The 24,275-nt window shown below is 29.4% G+C and overlaps 1 protein-coding gene across 4 annotated transcripts in view; it reads right to left on the reverse strand.

Moving 5' to 3' along the window:
* The window catches only part of LOC145943027 (ribosomal protein S6 kinase alpha-5), a 47,029-nt gene that overhangs the window by 19,911 nt on the left and 2,843 nt on the right, over positions 1–24,275 (reverse strand). The window contains exons 1-2 of one of the 4 annotated variants that reach the window (XM_083050219.1): positions 14,667–14,805; positions 13,218–14,006 (exon numbers count right to left, since the gene is read on the reverse strand). The exons of 2 other annotated variants lie outside the window; for them this stretch is intronic. In XM_083050219.1, the coding sequence (XP_082906345.1) occupies positions 13,218–13,776 (559 nt within the window). In that variant the 5' untranslated portion in view covers positions 13,777–14,006; positions 14,667–14,805. Of the gene's footprint in view, positions 1–13,217; positions 14,139–14,666; positions 14,806–24,275 lie in introns of those variants that run through there. One more of the 4 variants, XM_083050220.1, reaches the window with a different exon arrangement.

Consider the following 24,275-nt stretch of genomic DNA (forward strand, 5'->3'; position numbering starts at 1 on the left):
AAATCGAAACGAAATATAATCACAGGAAATATACACATGACAAAACGCCCAATCGCATATAGCTAAAATAATTCAGGAAAAGATTCTGGAGCTTTCGTGGTGAGTTCTATCTCATCCTCTCTATTCTCCAGACCTCGCTCCATCAGATTTCCATCTGATTAGGTCACTCGAAAAATTCATTAAATGGAAAAAATTTTCCTAACGACGCTGAGATCGATGAATTTGTCAAAAATTGTTTTCACATTAAAATCTCCAAAATTCTTCGAGACAAAAATTAACAAATTATCGTCTAACTATAAATGGGAGCAAGTTGTACTTCATAATGGAGAATATATATAATATAAAACAACAACATTTATATTAAATAATTAAATTAAATATATTATATATATTATATATTATATAAATTATATATTAAATAATTTTAAATATAAAAATTCAGTTTATTAAGAAAAACGGAATTAATTTATGAACCAACCCAATAAAATCGATTTTGTTGAAGAAAGAAGAAAAGGCAAATCCCGATTGATTTCCCGATTGAAGCCGTACAACGTGCGGCTCTCTTTCTCTCTCCCTTTGTAAATAAACTTACGTTTGAGATTCGCGATTAGGCCACGCACGTGTCGCGATGCCTAAGTATTAATTCACCTTACAGCGTAATTATGCCGAAGGAAAGCCGACCGCAATCGACGGTGTGACATAACGAACGTTCCGTATATTACATGTATAATATGCATATGTCATTCTCATGTCGTCTCTCTGTCTCTCTCTTTCTCTTCCGTTGCATCACCAAGTTTATCGACAAGTCTCGCAAGAACATCCACGACATTCGAACATAGACAGTCGTCGTCGTCGAGATACAAATAATTGATAACGAAAAATATAATTCGCCCTCTTTAATATTTTATAAACCAAACAGAAATTCTCTCCGGTCTATATTGTATATTTTGTAATTCGCGAAAATCGCCTGATCTTTCGTTTCTGTATTTTTTTATTTTCATAAACGCATTATGTTACATAATACGTACATCTGGAACCCAAGTGCCTCTGAATTTCCCGAATGCAAAAATTTGTTGCAAAAATTCTCTTTCTCCGCGAAACCATAAGCATTGCTCAGCTATTTTATCACACAATAAACACTATATGATAATGTAATATAAAGTATCCTGCGGTGATTGCAAGAGTGCGCGTGTGGTGAAGTGTTATGTAATAGCGATGCAATGATTCTCAGATCGCGATCGTGAATGATTTGCAGTCGCTGGAAGGTATAGAAACGATTTTTACATAGCTTGAGAATCGGATAATATTAGATTTCTCACAGATCTCGAGTTTTAGAAATTAAAATTATATAGAGCGATAACTTCATTCGGCGATATCGAAATAAACTTCTCCAAACTTCTTCACCTCAACACCTCTTTCTCCGATCCCGGCAATTTTAATAATTGAAGAGATAGATGATAATTGAATAGATATAACGATTTAAAAAACTGGACTATATTGAGAATTTAAAGAATGTCGGAGAAAGAGTAATATATTTTTATCGATATGACTAATATATAGATTCTCGATCGTATGTACGTAATCCAAACTCACAAATCGTGAATCATAACACACGTGTTTCTCATAAAGATAAGTAATTTTCAAAGATCCAATGATTACTCAAAAATGCTAAATATTTGTTTATTCTTGGCGGAACTAATTATTTATCTTAACTGTATGCATCTCATTGAATTTTCTGAAAAGCATTGAAAGTTGCAAACAAAATTAATTCTAGAAAATTGCCTGAGATTTATTGAGTAAATTCCTTCTTCTTATAATTAAGTCCTCTCTCTCATATATTCTCTATTTTATTATTCTGATGAATATTGATCCATTATTGTCAAGGATTATGTTCTCGTCCATGTATGTGTTGCAGCAATATATAAATATAAATTACCAATTACAATTTTACACAAGCGCGAACTACAAAAAGTTATATTCAATTTGAATGTGAATAATTAGTTTAAACGACACCAAGCAAAAAGATATCTAGAAATCGCGATGCAAATAAAAAGGAGACAGTTGAACATGCGAGGGTCCCTCTGTTATTTTCCTCACATCTTGCGATTCACTTTGTTTTCGCCCTCCCTCCGCCGAAACCTGTCCTCAAACCTTTTTTTTATAATTTTGTCTCTTCAAACTGTGCACTTTTCTCGGGCTGATTTTGTCGGGGCAAAAATTCGCGCGATCGAGAACCGGTCGATCCAGATCGAATGTCATGAATGTAGCGCGACCGCGCGAACGCGATTATTATTGTCGAGAGAGTATGTACACACGCGCACATGTTTTCACACGATGCGGGTTCTATAAATAGAGGAGCGCTTGACACGAGCTATATGCATACAAGCAGTCGCTAAATTTAGACATTTTCAGGGATTTTTGCACGGACAGGACACTCGTGTGGATCATTAACATGCACGCGCGAATGTATGGCTTAACAATTGGCACGTAATTTATTGCGAATTAGCGTCATCAATTTTCTTTAAAAAAAAGCACGTCCATAAAAATTCGTATAAATACGTCTCTATCCGCGCGAATCCTGTCTTAATAATTGAAAAATACATTCCCGCAAAAACAATTTGACTTTCATATTTTTTTTTTTTTTTTTTTTTTTTTTTTTTTTAAGTTGGAGGGAAAAGTGAAATTTAGTATAATAATGTACGATAAATTAGGCGTTTCTCTTCTTTATAAATTTACGGACGGGCGTTTCTTCAAATTTAATTTTATAAGAGTATTATATTCGGAACACACAGTACGGTCCTAAATAATGAGACCTAAATGGAAAGGCGCACCATCGGTGTGTGTTTGTGCTATAACTGTCACCTGATTCTGACGACCTTAGAACCGTTTTCCTCGTTATTGATGCCAAGAACCGAAACGCGCCACGTGGCCTACTTAATTTAATACCCACACATCAGTCTTCTCAACTATGATGCTAATCATGAATTATTCGCAAAAGTTTTCCAATAATCTCATCTTCTTAATCAAGCTGTTGAATTTCGTTTCAAATTAATCAATTGTTTATTATTATGGGAAAAGAAAAAATCATTAATGATTCATATTATGTTTGATTGTTTTTTTTAATTTACGCATCATATTTTGTCAATAATTAATTATGGCTATTACGGAGAAAATAATTATAAAAAATAATATTATAAAAAAGAGAGAGATTATGTTTTTTCATATTTAACAAAACTACATATTTTCTTTTTTTACGAAAACAATCTTTCTTTTTAAGATTTTTAGAGTGCAAAAACATTAGAGCAATATAATAAACATAATCAAGCAATTTGTGAATATACAAAACAATATATTTATAAGATTACATGATATCTATATATATTATAGTTTCTGGGAATCGACACAAACAACTTCCAATAAACAGCTACATATTTTTAAAATATAAAAAACGATTTTATAAACACTTTAATTCTATTTATCTATCTTTTATATATTTATATATTTCATATATATTATATATTCATACTACATATTAAAAAAAAATATATATATATATATACATATTAAAAGTATATTTTAGATATCTTCTCTCATGAATTATTTATATAAATTTCGATACTTTGTTGCACGATTGACGCAGCAAATAATAATGACAACTAAACGTTTAGATTCTCAATGTAAAAATCACATTTGAATTAAAACGGGCAAATAAGAGCGAATATCAGTCTATTAGTTTCAAAGAAGAATTAATTTTTCGTCGAAATTGATTGCGTGTACTAATTTTCTTCATTGATACAATACCAAGAAATTAAATAAGTTTCAATTCGAGATTCTTTAGAAGGGGGAGAGGCAACGGAGGAACTGATCAAAATAAAATCTCGTATTGAGATTGATTTAATTTCCTGGTATCGTAGTACAAAGGAAAATTAGCCTGTACACTCGAATCAGTTTGAACGAAAAATTAATTCTTCCTTGAAGAACTCTTACTTGTCTGTTGAAAAAACAATGAGACTTATAATTCTGATTAAATTAATCGTCATGAGCAAATTCAGAATTAACGAGGATTAAAAATCGAACGACTCTCGACTTATGTTCGAGAGCTTCTCGAGCGAAGGCTTGTCGAGGTGAAATGTGAAAGTAATATGCATACTCTTGCGCGAGTTACTCTCGCAGTTTGTACGCGAAATCTTACTAAACGAGTTACGCTAAACCAATTTCACTTGTTTACTCGTATATAGGAAAAACAACACATTTTTCGCTTATTGATTATCGAAAATAATAAATATGATTCGAAGTTTTCTGAACAAGAATATGTCTGTTTCATCACTATTATTTAATGTCGTTATTATTCATGCATAATGCTTCAAGTAATTTTTATCGTTTATTGCTTACGATTAGTTTGACGTGAAATCAATATTAAATGTCCTTGCAAAAATATTGTCTTAACATTCATTCATATGTATCGAGCCGTCCAATACTATTTTTTAAATATATTTTCTACTTTATATATATATATATTTTAAAATATATTTTCGTATTTTTTATTACGTTTTTCTAATATATATTTAAAAAGGCGTAATAAAAAAATACAAAAATAAATTTTGAAATATGTATATTCTTTATTATTAAAGAAAAAAAATATGTATATATCTCCGCCATTCAGCACTCCGAAACTTAAAAATGACGAAACTCTATTTTTTATGACCCTTCGTAGGTGTGCGTAATCGATTCTTAAGCAGAAGTCGGAGGTTTCTACAATGCAATTATTGGAAGTTATCGGGTAACGGTAATTAAACTCGTCGTAAAAAAATCATCCGGTACGTTAATTTCTCGGGAACGGAAGACAGAGCGCAAATCCGTGCGCTATCTTCGCGAACGGATACGTGTGACTGTCACGTGTTCTGTCATGCAAAATATCTGCATTATATAGGAAGCGAGTGCGCGCGTTTAATATATCCGTCCCGCGCAAGGAACGAACTTGCAAATATCGTACGTAAGTACAAAAGCACACACTTCGCGCATGATTGCTAATTTAGTTTAATGCTAATGCGATCCATTGACGCGCGATAATACTGTCAATATCTGTCAAGGTTCGAAAGCCGATTTAAAAAAGCCTTTTGTGATAATCTTAATCGTATCTTTTTTATCGGACAGGAAATGGAAAATAAAATATATATACAGGTATATGCGCATATATATATGTATGTGTGTTTCGAAATTTGTACACATCTATTGTCAGATTATACGCGACGATTTATAACGTCCATTCTTGAGAAAGTAAAAAATAAATAAGATCGAGGAGTGTCTCACTCATCAAAAATTTGTACATGTACTGCGAAATACCGCGAGAATTCTAAGTAATGCGACGGAATGCGTGTAATTATGTTAATTCTTTTTTTTAATAAAATACAATATTTAAATATTATTGTTTTATTTAGTAAGAAAAATGTAACTAGAATGATTATAAAAAGAAATGTTAAGAAAAATTAATTTATGAAATATTATTGTAAATCATATAGTACCAATAAATATTTAGTTGGAGCCTAAAAATATTATATTATAATTAAGATATAACAAAAAGTTATATACACATTCCCAATTATAAATTAAAAAAATGTCTTATTTTAAACTTCGTGATTAAAGAATTCAGAAATTTTTAAAAATCAACTTAAAAAAACATTTTTAATAAAAATTTCTTTTATATAAACTTGAACATACACAAAATACAAATAAAATTAGATTAGATCTGAACAAATTAAATATCAAATATTAATAATTTCGTAAATTATAATATTTAATAAAATATATATTTAAAAAAACGTCATAACAACATTTTTACTTTTTAAAACGTTTTAATCTTGTCTGGGTTATTATTGTTTTATGCTTGTAAATCAATGCGAAGTAATGCGAAGTAATAGGTAATTCCAGAAAAAATGTACATGTATTGAGACAGTGAGACACCACTCGTCTAAAACATTCTAATAATACAATGGAAACAAAAAAATTAATTAAAAAATCCCCCATGTAGGTATATGTGTATTGTTCTAAAGACTCTAAAGAGAAGAGAGAAATGAATTCAGAGAGAAAAGAACACAATAGAAGAAAGACCATCAATTTTAGGATTTCCATCAATTTTAGGATTTCCATCAATTTTATTTCTACAAATGCACTGCGAACATCTTTAAGACGAAAAAATGACAAATGAGAAAAAATATTTTTATCTTATACTTTGTTCGACATAATACAATACGCGCGACTATCCGACACATTCATTCTTTTCTCTATTTCAAAAAATAAGTTTGGACATAATAAAACAATTTTCGCATTCTTTTCCTGACGCTTCAAACTCAAAGGGACCGAAAGACAAAAAGCCTGGAAACAAACACCGTTGACTTAATTAACGGTCAGTCGTCTTTGAGATTATCGATGTTCCCGCTGTTCTCAATTGTGCTGTTTTGAGAACTGGATTATCGAAGCACACAGCAAGAATGCCAAAGGTGCCAAGCAAATTGTTTGCTTCTTAGTCGAAAGAGAAAAGCATAGATAGGAAAGAATTTTCACCTTACACGCAAAAAAATTTCTAGATGTCGCAACAAAAATTATCGCTATTTTTTGTATCTGATAGAATATCGTTTGTCACAGATAGAATTATCGTTTGTCACAGATAGAATTTTTTAGTTCTGTCTCTGTCATTTAGATTGATTACGTGCAAAATATATACGATATTGCAATATGTGCTAATCATTTGTCTACCTCAGTTAATTTTTTGCACCTAAAAAATTTTTGCTACAATTGCAAAACCATTTTTTTGAGTGTAAAAAAGTGTGTATTTTCCATGCGCTTTCTAAATTTTATATTAATCTTCTGAGTTTGGAATAACATATAGATGTAAAATAAGATTCTCAAATATTCTAATTCTTCAAATGTTGTAAAATCAAATTAATTAGATTTAAAGAAAGCAGTTGACGCGTATGGACGCGAGATATAAATGATCGATAATATAAAATAAAAAATATTTTTTAATAAAATGAAAAAGTTAAATGCAAATTGATTCCGAATTTTGGCTATATCTTCTTCTACTGATATATTACACTGAGAGAATTTTATCTTAGAATTTATCCTGAAAATCATGGTAATCGTGGGACAATATAGTATGGAATTTTATGAGAATTTTTCTGATTAATATTTATCACCATAAAAATAATAATATTTATCACAATAAAATATAAAACATGTTTGATTAATATTTTACTAAACTGCATAGTAAAATTAATCAAACATATTTTATATTTTATTGTAATAGATATTATTATTTTTATTGTGATAAATATTAATCAGATAAATTCTCATAAAATTCTTTCTATAATATATCATATCCCACAATTACCATGATTTTCAGAGTAAATTCTAAGAGAAAATTCTCTCTGTGTAGAGAAAAATCTGTTCTCACGAATAGCTTTGTTTTGGTTCATAAATGCGGAAAATCCGGCTGCCAAATCGAGGATAGGTCATTTTTAGCCCGTTCGATAACGGGTTCCCGCAGCCGCGACAGTTGCACTAACATATCCACGACGTCTCGGATCGCTTTTCCGCTACACATGCATCGGAGCAATCGTTAAAATTTCCGACGATGCGACTTTATAGAAAATATAATAGAACATATAATATTTTAAAAGCTTGAAAAAAATAATTAGAATTTAATTTTCTTAATTGCCATCCACTCGCACATATAATATACCACGTGTTTCTTATCTCGCAATTGAAGCCTAAGTGACTTTATAAAAAATATAATTCATATTTAAAAACTTTAAAAAAATAATTAGAATTTAATTTTCTCAATTATCATATCCACTTTTGCTATATACAATAATATATCATGCACTTTATATCCCGCAATTAAAACCGATGTGACTTTATAAAAAATATAATTCGTATTTAAAAACTTGATAAAAAAGTAATTAGAATTTAATTTTCTCAATTATCATATCCACTTGTTATATACAATAATATATCACGCACTTTATATCCCGCAATTAAAACCGATGTGACTTTATAAAAAATATAATTCGTATTTAAAAATTTGATAAAAAATTAATTAGAATTTAATTTTCTTTATTGTCATCAGGCACAAATAACTTTTTCAATTTTCGAAAGAATGACCTATTGTTAGACACGCTAATGTATGCAACTTTCTCTTTGACGCTACACCGACAAAGTGTATTTTGTATCAGGATCAGTGTTGTCTATTTGCCTTTGTCGCGATAAATATAGAGATCATTTTCGTGTGACTATGGCATCGGAATGGAAGTCTAGTAGGAATTGGATCAATGTTTGCCTTTATCGCCTTTTCTTATCTTAAAGAGAATTCAACACAAGTTATATCGCAATCGAAAAGACCAATGATAACTACGTATTGTGTTTATCCATACAATCGTGAAATAATGAATTGTTACATTTACGGAGAAAATTTACCGAATAGTTTTCATTGTAAATTGCAATATTGTCGTAATTGTGATTAAAGTGCAGTAATATTCGTTGAAAACCACATGATATATATTTAAAAATTTCTAAATTATGATAGAAATTCTCTAAAGAGTCTAAAATTGAATATTTGTTATGAAAAATATTCGCGGACTTTTAATATTTAATTTTATACAACTTTATATTTCAAATAAAAATAATTTTTCAAGATTGCATATATATAATAAATAATCTCTAGACTATTCGGATAAACATTTGCAAAAATAGCAGTAATTTTTTAACTATCTTTGTAAAAGATCATTAAAAGGCAATTATAAAAAGCGCTTTCGATAAAATGAATCAACAATTCCAAACGTTCCAATAATTTCATGCGGTAGAAGGATATGCAAAGATTTCTCTTTAATTTTTCGTTCAATAATTAGAGCATTTTTGCTGGTCAAGCGAATAATGTAGCTTGATAATAAGCGTTTTCGACGTAGTTTCGCAACAGAAACACAAGATTCATAAACATTACACAATTAGATATATCGAGCGTGCGTAATTGTACTCGGAATACTTGGTAGGATAATCGTGTATCGCGTTGCATCAATGAAAAATATTACATGTTCAAATTTTATTATGTATTATAGCTTAACGTTATAGTCCAAACGGATAAACAGTTCCATTCTGCTATTTTTTACGCCTATATGACCTTTCGCACCTTCATTTTTGACAAAAATAAAAGGAAACTATATAAAAAAGGAGATAATTTATATAGCTGAATCAAACTTAAATTAATATTTAACAAAACAAATCGGAATCTATTTTTAATTACAATCTCAACATTAAATGTACCAAAACTTGCGAATATATTAAAAAATGTTACTAAATGTGTTATTAATATATTTAAAAATATTTGGGATGCACGAAGCATCGTTTCTCGCAGCTATTAAATCCGTGACGATTCTAAAGTCAAATTCTTGGAATTTTAAATTCGGACTCTAGGTGTTTGACGCAATTCGCCGAGATCTTTTGACTTTTAGATTGACGCTACAAAATTAATCAGCTACGTCATTATTAGTATAATATTCGCAGGCAGCGCGAAAAAAATATATTAAAGTAACAATAATAAAAAAATGAATATATAATAGAAGCTCGTCATTTCATCTCTAATTGTAAGTAGCACCTTGCTCTATATATTATTTATAAAATAAGAGCTGCATGTGAATCTTTTATATCGGTGACTCACTTCCCCTATATAAGTATATACATTTATTAACGTGTGATCGATTCAATTCGTTTACCCGACGGAGAAATTTTAACATTTTTATCCGTTCATTTTTTAAAACTTGTTTATACTATTTAATCACGTGCATCTATCATTCGTTGCAGCCGCGTGTTCAATCTCAAATCATTTAATATACCGTGCGCATTTTCCATGTTCAAGTGCTCCTTTTATAGAACAACAAACATACACGTGTATGCAGATATGTAAATCAATGCCGCGCCTCTCACTTATGGACTTTTACAAAAGCTCTTTTTTAATCGGTTATATATTCCACTGTTAAAAAAATTAATATTTAACAAAACAAATCGGAATCTATTTTTAATTACAATCTCAACATTAAATGTACCAAAACCTGCGAATATATTAAAAAATGTTATTAAATGTGTTATTAATATATTAAAAAATGCTTAAATTATTAAATTTAATAGAAAACGTAAAAATAAAATCTAAAAATTTTTTAAATTAAAGATTTTTATTTAACTATAAGATCATTAATGTATTTGAGCATTCAGACAATAATCACTGTTAATTATATATGTATCATTCGTGAGAGATTTTCTGTATAAACAAGCAGACATTGAATTGCAATTATACTTTGTGATAGCGGTATTAAGCGACTCGTACAGATAGGCAAATGGCCATCGCATCAAAGTTTTATGAGATTTTGAAAAATGCGACACTAAAATGATTGTTTCATCCCGACCTGTTTGCGCAACAGGTCTGTATATGAACTGTTTCTCTTCAATTTCACGTGTTGTACTAAATACAAACGCGCTTCTGATATAACGAAAATGATGCAGAATTTTTTGTTGCGCAAACATGCCTAAAATACCGTAAAATAACGTAACAGGAAAAAAATTCGACGAATGTGTTGAAAAATTATTTGACTTTCTCATTTTTATTTTCAATATAAATTGTATTATATTCCTTGTTTAAATAATATATATAAATTATAAATATGGGACATATGCATCAAATATTTTATAAAACTGCAATGTGATACGTGCGGCATGTGAAATAAATAAAACTAACTGAACTAAAGTATTGAACTAAAGTATTGAAATAAAGTATTGAACGTATTGTGCGTGTACGAATTATAAGAATATATATTTTAATTTGTTTGTGGCGATGAAATTTTAATGGATCGTAAAAGTAGAAATCTTGGATGAGGGATTAGATTATTTAGAAATTAATTATAAAAGAAATATCAAAGTAAAATATATAAAAATCATTTTTTTCTTTTCTCCAACAGCAAGCTCGATGCTCACAAGTATAATGCTTTGCACATACATGCAAAACATCATATATAAATATTACGTAATGTAAGTGGCTTAGCTTTAAAAAAAACGATGGAGAGGAGAGATTATTGAAAGTGTTTCGATGCTATTTGTAATTGGACGATTAACGCGTGATGGGAATAAACTATATACTACCGTCACGTGTATTCGATTAACTTGTTTGTGCAAAAAAGTTATCTTGGCAATTTGGCCAAGATTTCGTTCTATATAGATATCCTTGTTTTGCATAGATAGAAAATACGGAAGATATTTCTTCCAATTAGCATGTGATTGCGATTTCTTATAGACAGGGTATTTCCAAATTACCGAATATTCTTTTTAATGAAAAAATTCTCTGGCCAATTTTGGGCAAAATTTTTTTAACAAAAATGTGAAAGTATATCCATAATTTTCGAATTAAGGGATTAAAAAAGAAGGGCTTCTTATTAACTATGCTTTATAAAGTCGAAAAATTAATAAAATTATATTTTTGAATTAATTTTGAACAAAATTTAATTTAATAAAATTTTAATTTGAAGTTTATTTACAAAGATACCTATATGATGAAAAAATTTGCAAAAAAAATTATCTTTTTCGACATTTTCGCTAAGGAAAAATCGACTTTAAAGGCAGAGAATCTGCTATTAAAAAGACATATTCAATGTGATTTAATATAATGTATAATATATATAAGAAGTAAAATTATTATGCACGATATTTTGTACATTATTGTAACATAAGAGAATAATTTTCAAGATAGTTTATAGCACGAATACAATGTTCCATTACTGTGAAATTGCATCGTGCTTGCTTTTCAGAAACATGCTTCTCTTGATTGAAGAATTAACCAAAGAATAACATGGACGGTTTCGAAAGTGCGCAAAACCTGCGCGTTTCAACCGTGTCTCGTTGTATATAATGCCAAGAGAAAGTGATTAAGATCTTTCTTCTGTACCCCTTTCCGCCGTACGATATTAACGTTTCGTTCTTTCGCTATAAAGACACGTGTACAGAGAACGTCCGAAATAGAATTATCATATTTTTTAGAAAATAATAGATTTTTTAGAAAATATAAAAAAAATGACACTCGTGTCTGTTTTAATATTAAAACTTTTTTCTCTCTCCACGTAAGAAGTAACTGAACTACTTTCGGTCTTCTTAATACATGTGTGCATAAATTTTCTAATACACATGCAAAAATATAACAAATGTTAATTCGCCGCGTGCTGAATATTCGCGAACTATCAATGAGAATGCGACGATGAAAAATTATAGCCTGTGCTACGATGTTTTATATATATGTTTTAAGAAAGCGTTTGCCACATTCGGCGCAGTCTGAGTCAATACAAGGACATTGACGAAGCTGTTCAAAATATAATCTCTCTTTTCAAGACAAACACGTACGGTCTATAAAAAAAGAGTACGAAGGATAATATCGTGCGAAACGCAAGATTTGAAATTCGTGCATTATATTCTCGTGCTAAAAAGTGCACGTTTTATTTTCAAGAATTAATGTCGTATCTGTTGAAAAATCCGTGCATAAAAGAATGTTGAATCTAAAATATTGATCTTAACAGGTCTTTTCGATAGGTGAGTTAGAGATTATTTTAACAGAGAAATTTTAATAAAATAATATCTTTGACCCGATTTTGTAACAAAATTTTTAATTATTTTATCAGTTTGTCAATTAATTGTGTCATACTTTTACACTTATTTTAAAAGAATTAATAATATATATATATAGGCTTCATTAATTATATTATATTGAATTATATTTAAGGTAATGTAAGATACAAATATTGAAAAGATTTTTGATAATTATTCCTAGGTAATATTATTTAAATAAAAAAATATATTTTAATAATCCATCAAATTATTATGCATGTATGATATTATAATTTGCCGTTCATTAAACTAATTAACATAATTATTATGCGATAACAAGCGAGAATTTTTGCCTGATCATAATAGTCGCTCGCTTTAAAAATACCTAATAATATAGCACGATAAAAGATCAAAATAATATCAATCTATCAATACATATATATCGCAGTCAATGTTTTCATAGAATTCAAAACAAAGAGAGAAAGATTCAAACGGGTAGAAATTATTCCAGCAATCCCAAAGCTTGCGCTTGAAAATTTTTTATTAAAAATTTTCGAGCTGGATAAAAAAAATTAAAATAAACTTACGATTCCCGGAGACACTGATCTCGACCGTCTGCATAATTTCTAAATCGTCTGCAAAGATGATCGAGTCCTCAAATCCAGCGGAGTCTCTGGCATAAATTTCGTCCTCGCGATCGCTCCCCATCGCATCAGTTATGGTTTCAAACGCCGTTTCAGTCGAACAGGAAGAAACGCGGGAGAAGGTTCGCTCGCTGTCCTCTGGATCCGAGAAAGCTGATCCCGCCTCTTCATCAATAACCAGCTCGTTGGACACGTTGGACTCGGTACTCGAGCTGCAGCCGAGACTTAGGACAGCACCGCCGTACTGATTGGTATATTTCTCAATTAGATCGTCAAGCTTTTCTTTGCGACTTTCTTCGAAGTAACCGCTCTCCTTTTTCTTCGGGCTCAAACCAACTTCGCCGGCTACGTGATTTTCCTCGTCCGGTGCGGAGTCCTCGGACTTCCATACGAGGTTGTCCATCGTGCACGGACTTTCACACTCTTCGCTGTTCGCAACGTCCTGTTTTTCATCCGTGTAACACTCGACCTCGTTCACCATGCCGTCTTCCGTAAAATACATCCTGCAACGATGTTAAAGGCAGGAACCTCCTCGTTCTTCGTGTCAATTCGACACTCGCGTATACGTCCTGGGGATTCGACACTCGCGTACGTCCCTGTTTCTGGCGCGTGCAATGTCAGCGCGAATCAAGGTGAGAAAGAGAGGAAGAAGCGGGAGACTGTGGTCCAACAATTGACATAAGGCGACCTTGCTACTGCTGCCGTCGCTGTTTTATAGGACGACTAATGACACTGAAAGGATTCAACGTTCAAAGACCTATCGTCTCGATCGAGTATCGAGATGGGATAACACGTGGCTATACGTGTAAAAGTCACCGAGTCACTAATCGCTAAGTTTCTGGTTCAATCCCCTTCGACTGTCGTCCTACATATTCCTCTTAAGAGCGATAAAGTTTAAAAAGCTCCATTTAATACTTGAAAGGTTAAGACTAAATTTCAGGAAAATTCAAGAAACAAGATCACAAGCAAATGGAACAAGTGCGAGATATACATTGAAAATCGTGGTCCTGAATAAAATAAAAATCCAATAAAAAAAAAGATACTATCACGTAAACTCAGTACTCAGTACTCAAACTCAATTAAATCATCTTCGCGGGCGATTTAAAAATAGCGGAAACAATTGAAGAGAATTTTTACCTGACACTTGGTCCTCCAAAGCGATAGCAAGCTAGCTTTCCGAGTGAAAGTGTAACAACTTTCAAAGAACGTGGACGATCTCAAACTTTTTATTTTTCTGCAAAACAGTCACTATCTTTTTCCAAATCTCTTAAGAGGCACATGGAGTGATTGAGGGATTCGAACCAGAGACCTGTCAACTATATCAGTGAACGATTTCTACGCGAAGCCACGTGTCACCCCACATTTTGCGAATATAATACGAGAAGAACTTACTGCTCACCCTTCACTGTTCACTATTAACACTCGACGCGTGTATGCACAACAATGATCAATGATCACAGAGCGAATGAGATCTGAGAGTCGCGAGCTGAGACCACGCGCGTCGCACGAGACACTTGCTTCTGAAAGAATCGTCGGAGACTGATGTTAACTGAACGAAGGTAAGCAATGAAGACCCTACACGCTGTTACTACGCGTTCCCCCACCCCCGCTACCCCCTCCCCGTTACTCAGCCCCGCCTCCCCGCTACTACTCGAGTGCTAACAGCTGATGCGAAAAGCTTCTCCCAACGACGGCACTAGCGTTACGCTGTTCCCGCGATTACATAACTCGCAATTCTGATATTCTGCTTGTACACATATCAAGAAAAAAAAAAGATCTTTTCCGAATCCATAGACGTATAATATACTATAAACCGAGCGTCGCCTATCTCTCCCGTAGTAAAACCATATCGACAGATTAGAAAGAGACGGATGCTCAGTACCGTAGATCTATCTTTGTCTAAAAACGCCCAGTAGAGAACGAAACTTGCGATCATTGGTGGTCGCTCCCCTGATCCGCCCCTAATCCACCACACTCTTGAGATTCCAATAGGTTGGAGATTCCAAAAGAAGGGCAGATCTACGGTACTAAGCATTTGTCCTTTTCTAATCTGTCAAGACAGTTTCGGCCAAACGCTCGGTTTACATATTATACGTCCATGTCCGAATCTATCAAAAAATCGTAACTAGCGAATTGCGACCGTATGATGAAGAAATATCGACACTGGTTTTATTTGTACGCAAAGCGAACAGACTTATGCAGATTCGGCCGTAACAATTATTATTAAACATATTTCGCTTGTAGTTGATTTAATTAATTGAAAAAAATATACCGTCATATCATTATAATAGAACATAAAGATTCGTATAATTTCGTAATTTATTAATTTATTTATTTATTAATTCATAATTAATTTATTTATTTCTTCATCATTATAATTTATAAATTTATTTATTTATTAATTTTTCAATTAATTAAAGATATTTCATAATTTAATATCGCCAAAGTCAGAGATATATATCACAACGTAGAAATAATTATGATATAAAAATGTTAGAATAAAAGAATTCTCTATAAAAATAATCTTTGCTAAATTATTTTTTGGATGACAAATAATTTTTAGGAACAGGAAAGGATCCAAAATTGCACGATATCTTTCAAAGGATAGAGTTCACACAAAGGAGAGAGACTTCAAAAAGTTCGATTTTCAAATAAAAAACTGAAATTAGAAAAATCTAATCGATTGCGAAAAGAATATACTCGTAAAAGATATGTCATAATTTTTTAAAGACAGAAACACATATAGCGATACTTTTTAGAACGCGAATATTTATCTATTTTTCCGAGAAAAAATATTGACTTGCGAACGTATAGTATACGTAAAAGTTGTCTATTCCAGCGATCACGTAAAAACAGAACTAAATCTTTGTTTAAAAAAAAAAAAAAAAAAAAAAAAACATTAGGAATACTATTCCTGATAATCGAAACTTGATGTTAATTTTTTGCCGAGTTTCGCATTTCGCGCTGCGACTTTCTTTCAAAAATTTATCAACTAATCAAAGCTGACTAATCATTGGGCAATAAAATACAAGGAAAAATATTAGTGATTTAATGCAAAAAAGACAGAAATGAGTGTTTAACAATATAACTTTATAAAGTGGAAACAAACGATATAAGTGTCTATTTGAATTATTTTAGCAAATAAAATACACACACAATAAATAAATATATATTTATTTATTTATTGTGTGTGTATCTTATTTGCTAACACATAATAATAACATAATTATATGCAATATAACAAATTCTTGAAGAAGACATATTTTAATTTCGAGAAAAAATGTGATTGATGTGATTGCAGAAAGATAAATTTTAGAATTTATTCGACAATTGACTGCGAGACAGAAGACTCTAATTCACGTTAAGGATTTACAAGTCGATCATGCTTCGCTTTAGTGCTCAAATGCACGGGAGTAAAGTTCAGAAAACCATCGTCATGCTCAAATGCCTTCCCCTTGACCTCTTGTAAATATTTCATGGGATTGGTATTCAAACGATATAGTATAGAATCTCCCCTTTATATACTTTCGACTTGTGCCAATGATTTCAAAACCTTCCGCGATTCTCTTTTAGATTCGTATTAAGCGTATGATGCTTAATTAATAAATAATGTAATTTTACTATATAATATATATAATATATATTGCTAATAATTCAAATTATAATATATAATATATTGCTAATAATTCAAATTATGCAATAATATTAAAATAAGGACGTATCTCTCCGAGTTGAAATGGTACCACCGACAAGATTTACGAAAAAAATAAGCCGAAAATATTAAGTAAAATTTTCTCATACAAGACTTTGTCTTTAAGAAAAATAACTTTCAAGTATATAAAACATTAATATATACAATATACAGTATATCTCCGATATTTTATATTTTAATGACATGTTGCATGTCGTCGAATTCGTCTCAACAAAGGCTATATCAAAATATATCAAAATGCATATCAAAAGAACATTATTTTGTTGAAAAAAATAACAGTGATATATATATATATTTTACACATTTTTATATATTATACTTTATAGTGACCTGACTATTTTAAATCGCTTTATTATATTAATGAAAAAATAATGTACTTCTTTAATTACAGCATTATCTCACGTTGAGCGATTAATTTAGCTTTACTTATGACATTAAATCATTAAATCATTTTTACAATGTTTCAAACGAGCGAGTTTATGATATAGCTTTAAAAATTTGATGCTTTACCTGATGACAGTATTTGATCAGAACTAATAAAGTACAAAAACAATATTGTATATATACATATATACAATAACAGCAATTAATTGATAAAGACAAATTTAACGTATAAAATTCTTGAAAATGCGTTTCGAAATAGTTTCTATTTTACGTTTTTAATTTTCTCTTAAATACTTTCTCTTAAAATATTTTAATTTAAAGTACCTAATTAAAAAGTATTAAAAATATCATATAAAAAAGTATTATTTTCCATTAATATAACATTATACACGAGATTACCGAACTTAAAGTATAATCACTTACGATATAACCGAACAGACGAATTATCGTCTGTTCGGTTATATCGTAAGTGATTATACTTTAAGTTCGGTAATACCATAATGTAAGTATATGATAATTATTATAATGTATATGATACATATGATAAATATCATTAGTAATTAATACAAGCAAAATAAAATTTTTTTTCAATAAAACTGTGCTTAATTTCATGTAATTATTCATAAAAACGATCCTATTAATCAATAATGTCAATTGTATCATTAATCCTGTGAATGAGAAAATAAATAAATATACATATCTATTAAACAAGAATTTTAATTTTTATTTTAAATTTTCAAACATTCTGCGTTCAGTCATTTTAACGTTCAGACTGTATATTTTGTAAATTCCAATTATTATGCGCCATAGATCGTACAAATAACGAATCGGATAATAAGTTAATTAATCGGCATCTCCAAACTAAATTTGCGCGTTTGAAGAGCGGCGGTTACAAATCGCATTGCAATGATTTAGCGACAATACATGTGATCGATTGGATAATATTTACGCAAGTTTTGTTCAGAAATCCGATGTTGGTGGAATTCTGACGCCAGCCAGATATCGTTTAAATTCGCGAAAATCCGATAACAAAAACGACAAGGTGACAGATTTCGCGCTTTCTTCGACTAAGCGGATCAGGGTTGGCCGGAAAAGTCGAGTTAGTAAAAAAAACCGTGGTAAATTCTGGTTTTTACCGTCTCGGACTTTTTTATCCAATGGAATAAACTGGCAAAAACTATAAAAATGATTAAAATCATTCAAATATATTTATATAATTTTATGAAAAAATATGTGTTTGCTTTAATTAATAAATCATATTAATCACTATATTGTTAAAAAAACAAGAGAAATATAAAATCTTCTTTAATTCAAAATAATATATGAGATACATTTTTTAAACTTTAAAGAAATAAAAAATTTTTTATTTATTTTATCGTTTTTATTCGAAAGTATCAGTTTTTGCCGGTTTTTTCCGGAAAATACCGGTTTTTACCACTGGCATGGACTTATCCAAAAAATGTGGAATTTTGCTAACCCTGATTAGCGGATCTCTATTAAATGATCACATTTTTAAAAAATAAAAAAAATTATTTCTGGATGGTCCGTAAAAAATTCGTAATCGATTTTTAAAAAGAGTATCATTTGAAATAACGAAGAGATAGATACACCATTTGAAAATTGCAATTTTGACATATAAGGAAAGGGATGTCACAAAGAACCTTTCAAATATTTTTCAAATAATAATTTTCGTTGCTTTAAATGGCAGAACTGTTCGGAAAGCATCTACAGAATTCTAATAATTTTTTTTTCATATTTAAAAAATGTAAGACTCTAATTTCACAGGAGTCGAGAACAAAATTCGCGGAAGCTCGCAACCAAGACAATAATTTATAGATTCGTGATAATAGAATATCTATTTAATGTCCGAGAAGAAATTCTTGCCTCCTTGATAGATTTATAAAAAACCGAAATAAAAACATTGAGAGAAATTCGTTGGATTTTATCGTGGCATAATTAAAATTGAATTTTTCGAAGTATTCATTTTCCATCTTTTACTATTTGTTATTTGTCAATAGAAAAGACTAAGAATAAGAAATAAAGAGCATTCTTGCAGTTTTAATCCTTCTATTATGTTTCTGATTTTTAAATAGTGAAATTTTAACACGGGACATGTGGAAGCCATATGAATCTCAAGCTCATTTCAAAGTATTCTCCTGAATTAATAAACGATATATATTTGAGTTCGAAATAAGTTGAATAAGTTGAATATAAGTACAAGACTATCTTGTGTTTCATCTGTTTTATTCAACAATAAAAAAAATTTTTTTTTTGTTCTACTACAATGTGTAATCATATTTATCGAATATTTTGATCATTTATGCAAATAAAAAAATTGATATTATATGCAAAAAAAATTTCTTACGATATTTTCTTTCACACTTTTCCCATTTTTCAATCTTCACAAACTTTCCACATTCATATGCTCAAATAATTATATAACTTTAAGAAAATATTTTTAATCGGCTCTCTATATTAATAAATAAATAAGATGTTTTCAATCTCTCTCAATCTCAAAAGCAAGAGATACTGTTGCGAAAAATTAAAATTAATTTTCGCGCTTGGCTCTATTGGCCGATTATAAAAACATCTTATTTATTTATCAAATAATTATACTTTTTTAAGAGAACGTAACAATGACTATTTTTTTCTAATAGTCCAATGTGTTCTCTTTAAAGCCGTTTGAATTTTTTTAAATCAATTAATTAAAAAAGAAAAATAGGCATTTTTATTTAAAAAAAAAGGCATTTTTGCATTTTTTTCGTTTAAATCATTTTTCACCAATTTTCCATTTCTAAAATTGACTTTAATATACACTATTCTCTTTCTTATTATAAAACGAAGAGATTTATCTATATTTAATTAATTTTATTGTTTATAGAATATATATTTTACACTAAGAAAAAGTACGGAGGCCAAATGGATCCCACATGCACCCTGTAGAGGGTAAAATAAATAATATGTCCTGTCTAGAGTTAATCCGCAAAAAGTGGAGAAACATGTGGTGAATTATTCTATTCTTTGGATAATAATAGTCTTTCTTTGAAAACAGGTATAGAAGTTGCAGGTATAGAATATGTATTTTCTTATCATGTATTTTTCGAGTTTAAATACGCACAAAGAGAGAACTGTCTCTTAGAATTTACCATGAAAATCATGGTCTCTTAGAATTTACCATGAAAATCATGGTAATCGTGGGACAATATGGTATAGAATTTTATGAGAATATCTCTGATTAATATTTATCACAATAAAAATAATAATATCTATCACAATAAAATATAAAATATGTTTGATTTTACTATGCAAATTTACAGTTTAGTAAAATTAATCAAACATGTTTTATATTTTATCGTGATAGATATTATTATTTTTATTGTGATAAATATTAATCAGAGAAATTCTCATAAAATTCTTTATATTGTGATTGTCCCACGATTACCATGATTTTCAGGGTAAATTCTAAGAGAAAATTCTCTCCGTGCATGGAATGTCAAAAATAGCATTTTAGTTTCTAATCCATAATTTGAAGAAACACGTGTGTCGAATTTTATTATTAAAAAATCATAGTTCTCCATCGAAAACAGAAATGAAATTCTTTAGAGAACAACTGTTCGGCTATTAAGAATATTATTGTTAATATATAATATAGAAATATATAATATAGAAATATATAATATAGAAATATAATTCTATTATTCTTTTGTTAACAAATGTAGGCTTACTTAGTGTCTTACTGTTTGATTAATTATCTAGCTTTTTAAAGACCGGAGTCTTGATTCTCAAAGTATTAATCATTTTAAAAAATAGAAAAGAATTTTTCTCCGTTATAGATTCACAGCAGATTCAGAGCAAAAAGAATCATCTCTTAGCATTCCATTTTCAAAATTTTGATATAATTAATAGAATAAATTTCTCTTTCTCCAAAGGTTCCTAAATTTTTAAATACGTTTCAAAAAATTTATTAATTAACTACAAAGTTAAGAAATCCGAAGCGAGAGATATGAATACTAATTGTAAGTTTACGTTTTAGCTATAGAAAAATTCATCATAATCTTTTTATTTTAATCAGAAATGATGAATTCTAATTATTTTCGATAGAATTCTTGAAAGACCACTTTCGGAGAAAATTCTAGAATTTTTGAGAAAAAGAATCACAACTTTATTAATTATTTATCGAAATTCTGAAAATGGAATGGTGTCGATTTCACACATATGGCTGTTTTATCAAAGAGCGTCGGAAAAAAACAACGCATACATTTTTCAACATCCGGCATTAGTAAATGCATTATTAACAAACGCATATCTGTGGCTCCGATAGTTTTTTTTCAATAAGAATGTCTTATTTAAACATGCGTGTTTACACGCACTATAGTACAATAGATGACTATAAGCATAATGGATTTATGGAAAGCCGAAAAGGTTGAAAGAAAATCGTTGGATTTTTTCTTGACATAATTAAAATTAAATTATGTCGAAAATATTTATTTTCTATCTTCTACTAGCTATTTACTATTTGTCATATAGTAATGAAAAAAAAAAAAAAAAATTAAAAAGGTAAGAAACAAAAAACACTTGCAATTTTTTTCTATTTCTTTTAAATCGCGATCATATATATACGAGCAACAAATAACGAATGTGTTGCTATTATAAGCGGAGTTAAATTACAACAGGGACTGGATCTTTCCCGAGCAATCGAAAAATTATTAACTAAAAATTCTGGTGTAACGAAAATAATCATATTAACCCGGAAATATTCACATTGCTCTTATACTCTTACGAGAAAGATTTTTCGGCCAATAACATTTAATGAAAAATTAAATTTTCAATAAAAAATATGATACAAAAAATCTGAAGAGCGGAAACGCGGCAAAAAGAGCGATGGTCTATATAATGTAGCAAAATATAATCAATTTATATTTTAATAGATAACGGCGTCTATCTTCTTAAATAAATAATCATTACGATCGTCAAAATCATTGAGATATTTTGAGCCTTAATCGTTAATATCGGATTCCGATTTATTACATTATGATATCGTAGAAACGATAACAACAATCGTAATTTATTTAATAACTGCGGTATAAAATATCTACTTCAATATTGTAAAAAAGTTCTGAGACCTGATCTCTCAAATCTCATTTTTCTTCAGAATCGCATCTAACAATAAAAGTAGAAAGTTTTAGATGCAGCTCAAAACTAATTTCTTTCTTGCGTGCACTTCTAATGCTTTCCATAGAAACTGAAAAACCATCAGCTAAAGCTTTTCTAAAAAATAGACACCCTACGGCGTTTTAGAAAAATAGCCTGACGGACAACTTAAGAATTCCATTCAATTTGGTCAGAAACACCTGCGCAGCAGGGAATCAGATAAAAAGGCCCATAAATAAAAAAAGACTAACAATAAACGGATATGTAATAAAAGAGAAAGCTTTTGAAGCCGCAATTGTGTGCACAGAAGAATAGATTATTTAATTTCTGTGTACCTTTAGAAAAAAGAATCTACAAATATTCGCCTTTTTAGATAATGAAATTGCTTGACGATTAACAATTCATCAAGAATTCCTCTCAATCATCCAAACTATTATACCTACATCTATATTCGGTTCGAATTATCGAAATAAAGCTTTCTTACAGTTTTACGATTTCCTTGTGGTTTTAATAATGCATGTTAAATTTTTATCTCATATATATAAATACTTTGTCGGCAAAAATAATACTAATATATTAGAATTTTAAAAGAAAAGAAAGAGAGAGAAAATATAAAAGCGCAGTATATAAATAAATGATATTTGTTCTATTTCAGAATAAGGCACAAGATTTTTTATAAACTTGATTCATTTTACGATGTAATTTTATATATTTACAAAAAAAATCACAAAAAACAACTTCAAACAATTAACAAATAACATAGCGAGAGCTAATTTGAGATATATTAAAAATTGATAAAGTTTCATCCTCGACCAATTGTTTACAATACAATAACTTTTAAACTGTATAATTACAAACAAATAAAATCATTATAAACAATTACAAATAAATAATAAATAACATAGCGCAAGTAGATTTGAGATATTTTACAAATTGATAAAATTCCATTTTTTAAATCCACCAATTTATTAAATTACCGTAATTTTTAAATATTATTATAAATAAAAGAAAAATCATTGCAAATAAAAATTTTAATACCAGCGAATCTTCTTATCTCAAAACTAACGATTATTTTTTTAATTGCTGTAATTTTTATGACTTGAATTATAAACAAAATTGTTATTACAAATAATTATAGACGGAACGTTATATTTTTTCTTCTTAAAACTAAATTTATTAAACATCGATTAGTAATAAAATAAAGATACATTTTTTATTAACATTTAGACGTTTGACAAATGTTGAATCCGTTTGTATTCATAATAATGATAATAAAAAGGAAGAATAAAAAGGAAGAATAAAAAGGAAGAATACAATAAATGTTTAAAATATATGATTTTATAATCAGCATGCAATATATAGAAAAATTTCTATATATGCCTTGTTCTAAAAGAGAAAGAAATATCATTTACATTTCTATTTCACGGTCTTCTTTTCTTTATTTTCTCTTTGTTATATTTAGTTGCTATATCTGAAAGAAGTATTTACAACTGTAAGGCCCTGCGCACAATAGAGAAAATATATTAGGAATAAATATTAAATATTAGGAATAGGAATTATTTTAAAATAATATAAAATCGAAAAAATTCTGATATACAAATATAAATCCGAGTATAAAAGGCTCTTGTTAGTTTATTAACACCCTTACTACTCCTTTATACTTAAATTTGTATTTTTATATCGGAGTTTTTCGATTTTATTATTTTAAAATAATTCTTATTCCTAATATTTAATCTTTATTCCTAATATTTAAT

Source organism: Prenolepis imparis, unplaced genomic scaffold, assembly GCF_030444845.1.
Source record: "Prenolepis imparis isolate NDT839.2.m4 unplaced genomic scaffold, iyPreImpa1.0 SCAF_11, whole genome shotgun sequence".
Taxonomy (NCBI): Eukaryota; Metazoa; Arthropoda; class Insecta; order Hymenoptera; family Formicidae; genus Prenolepis; species Prenolepis imparis.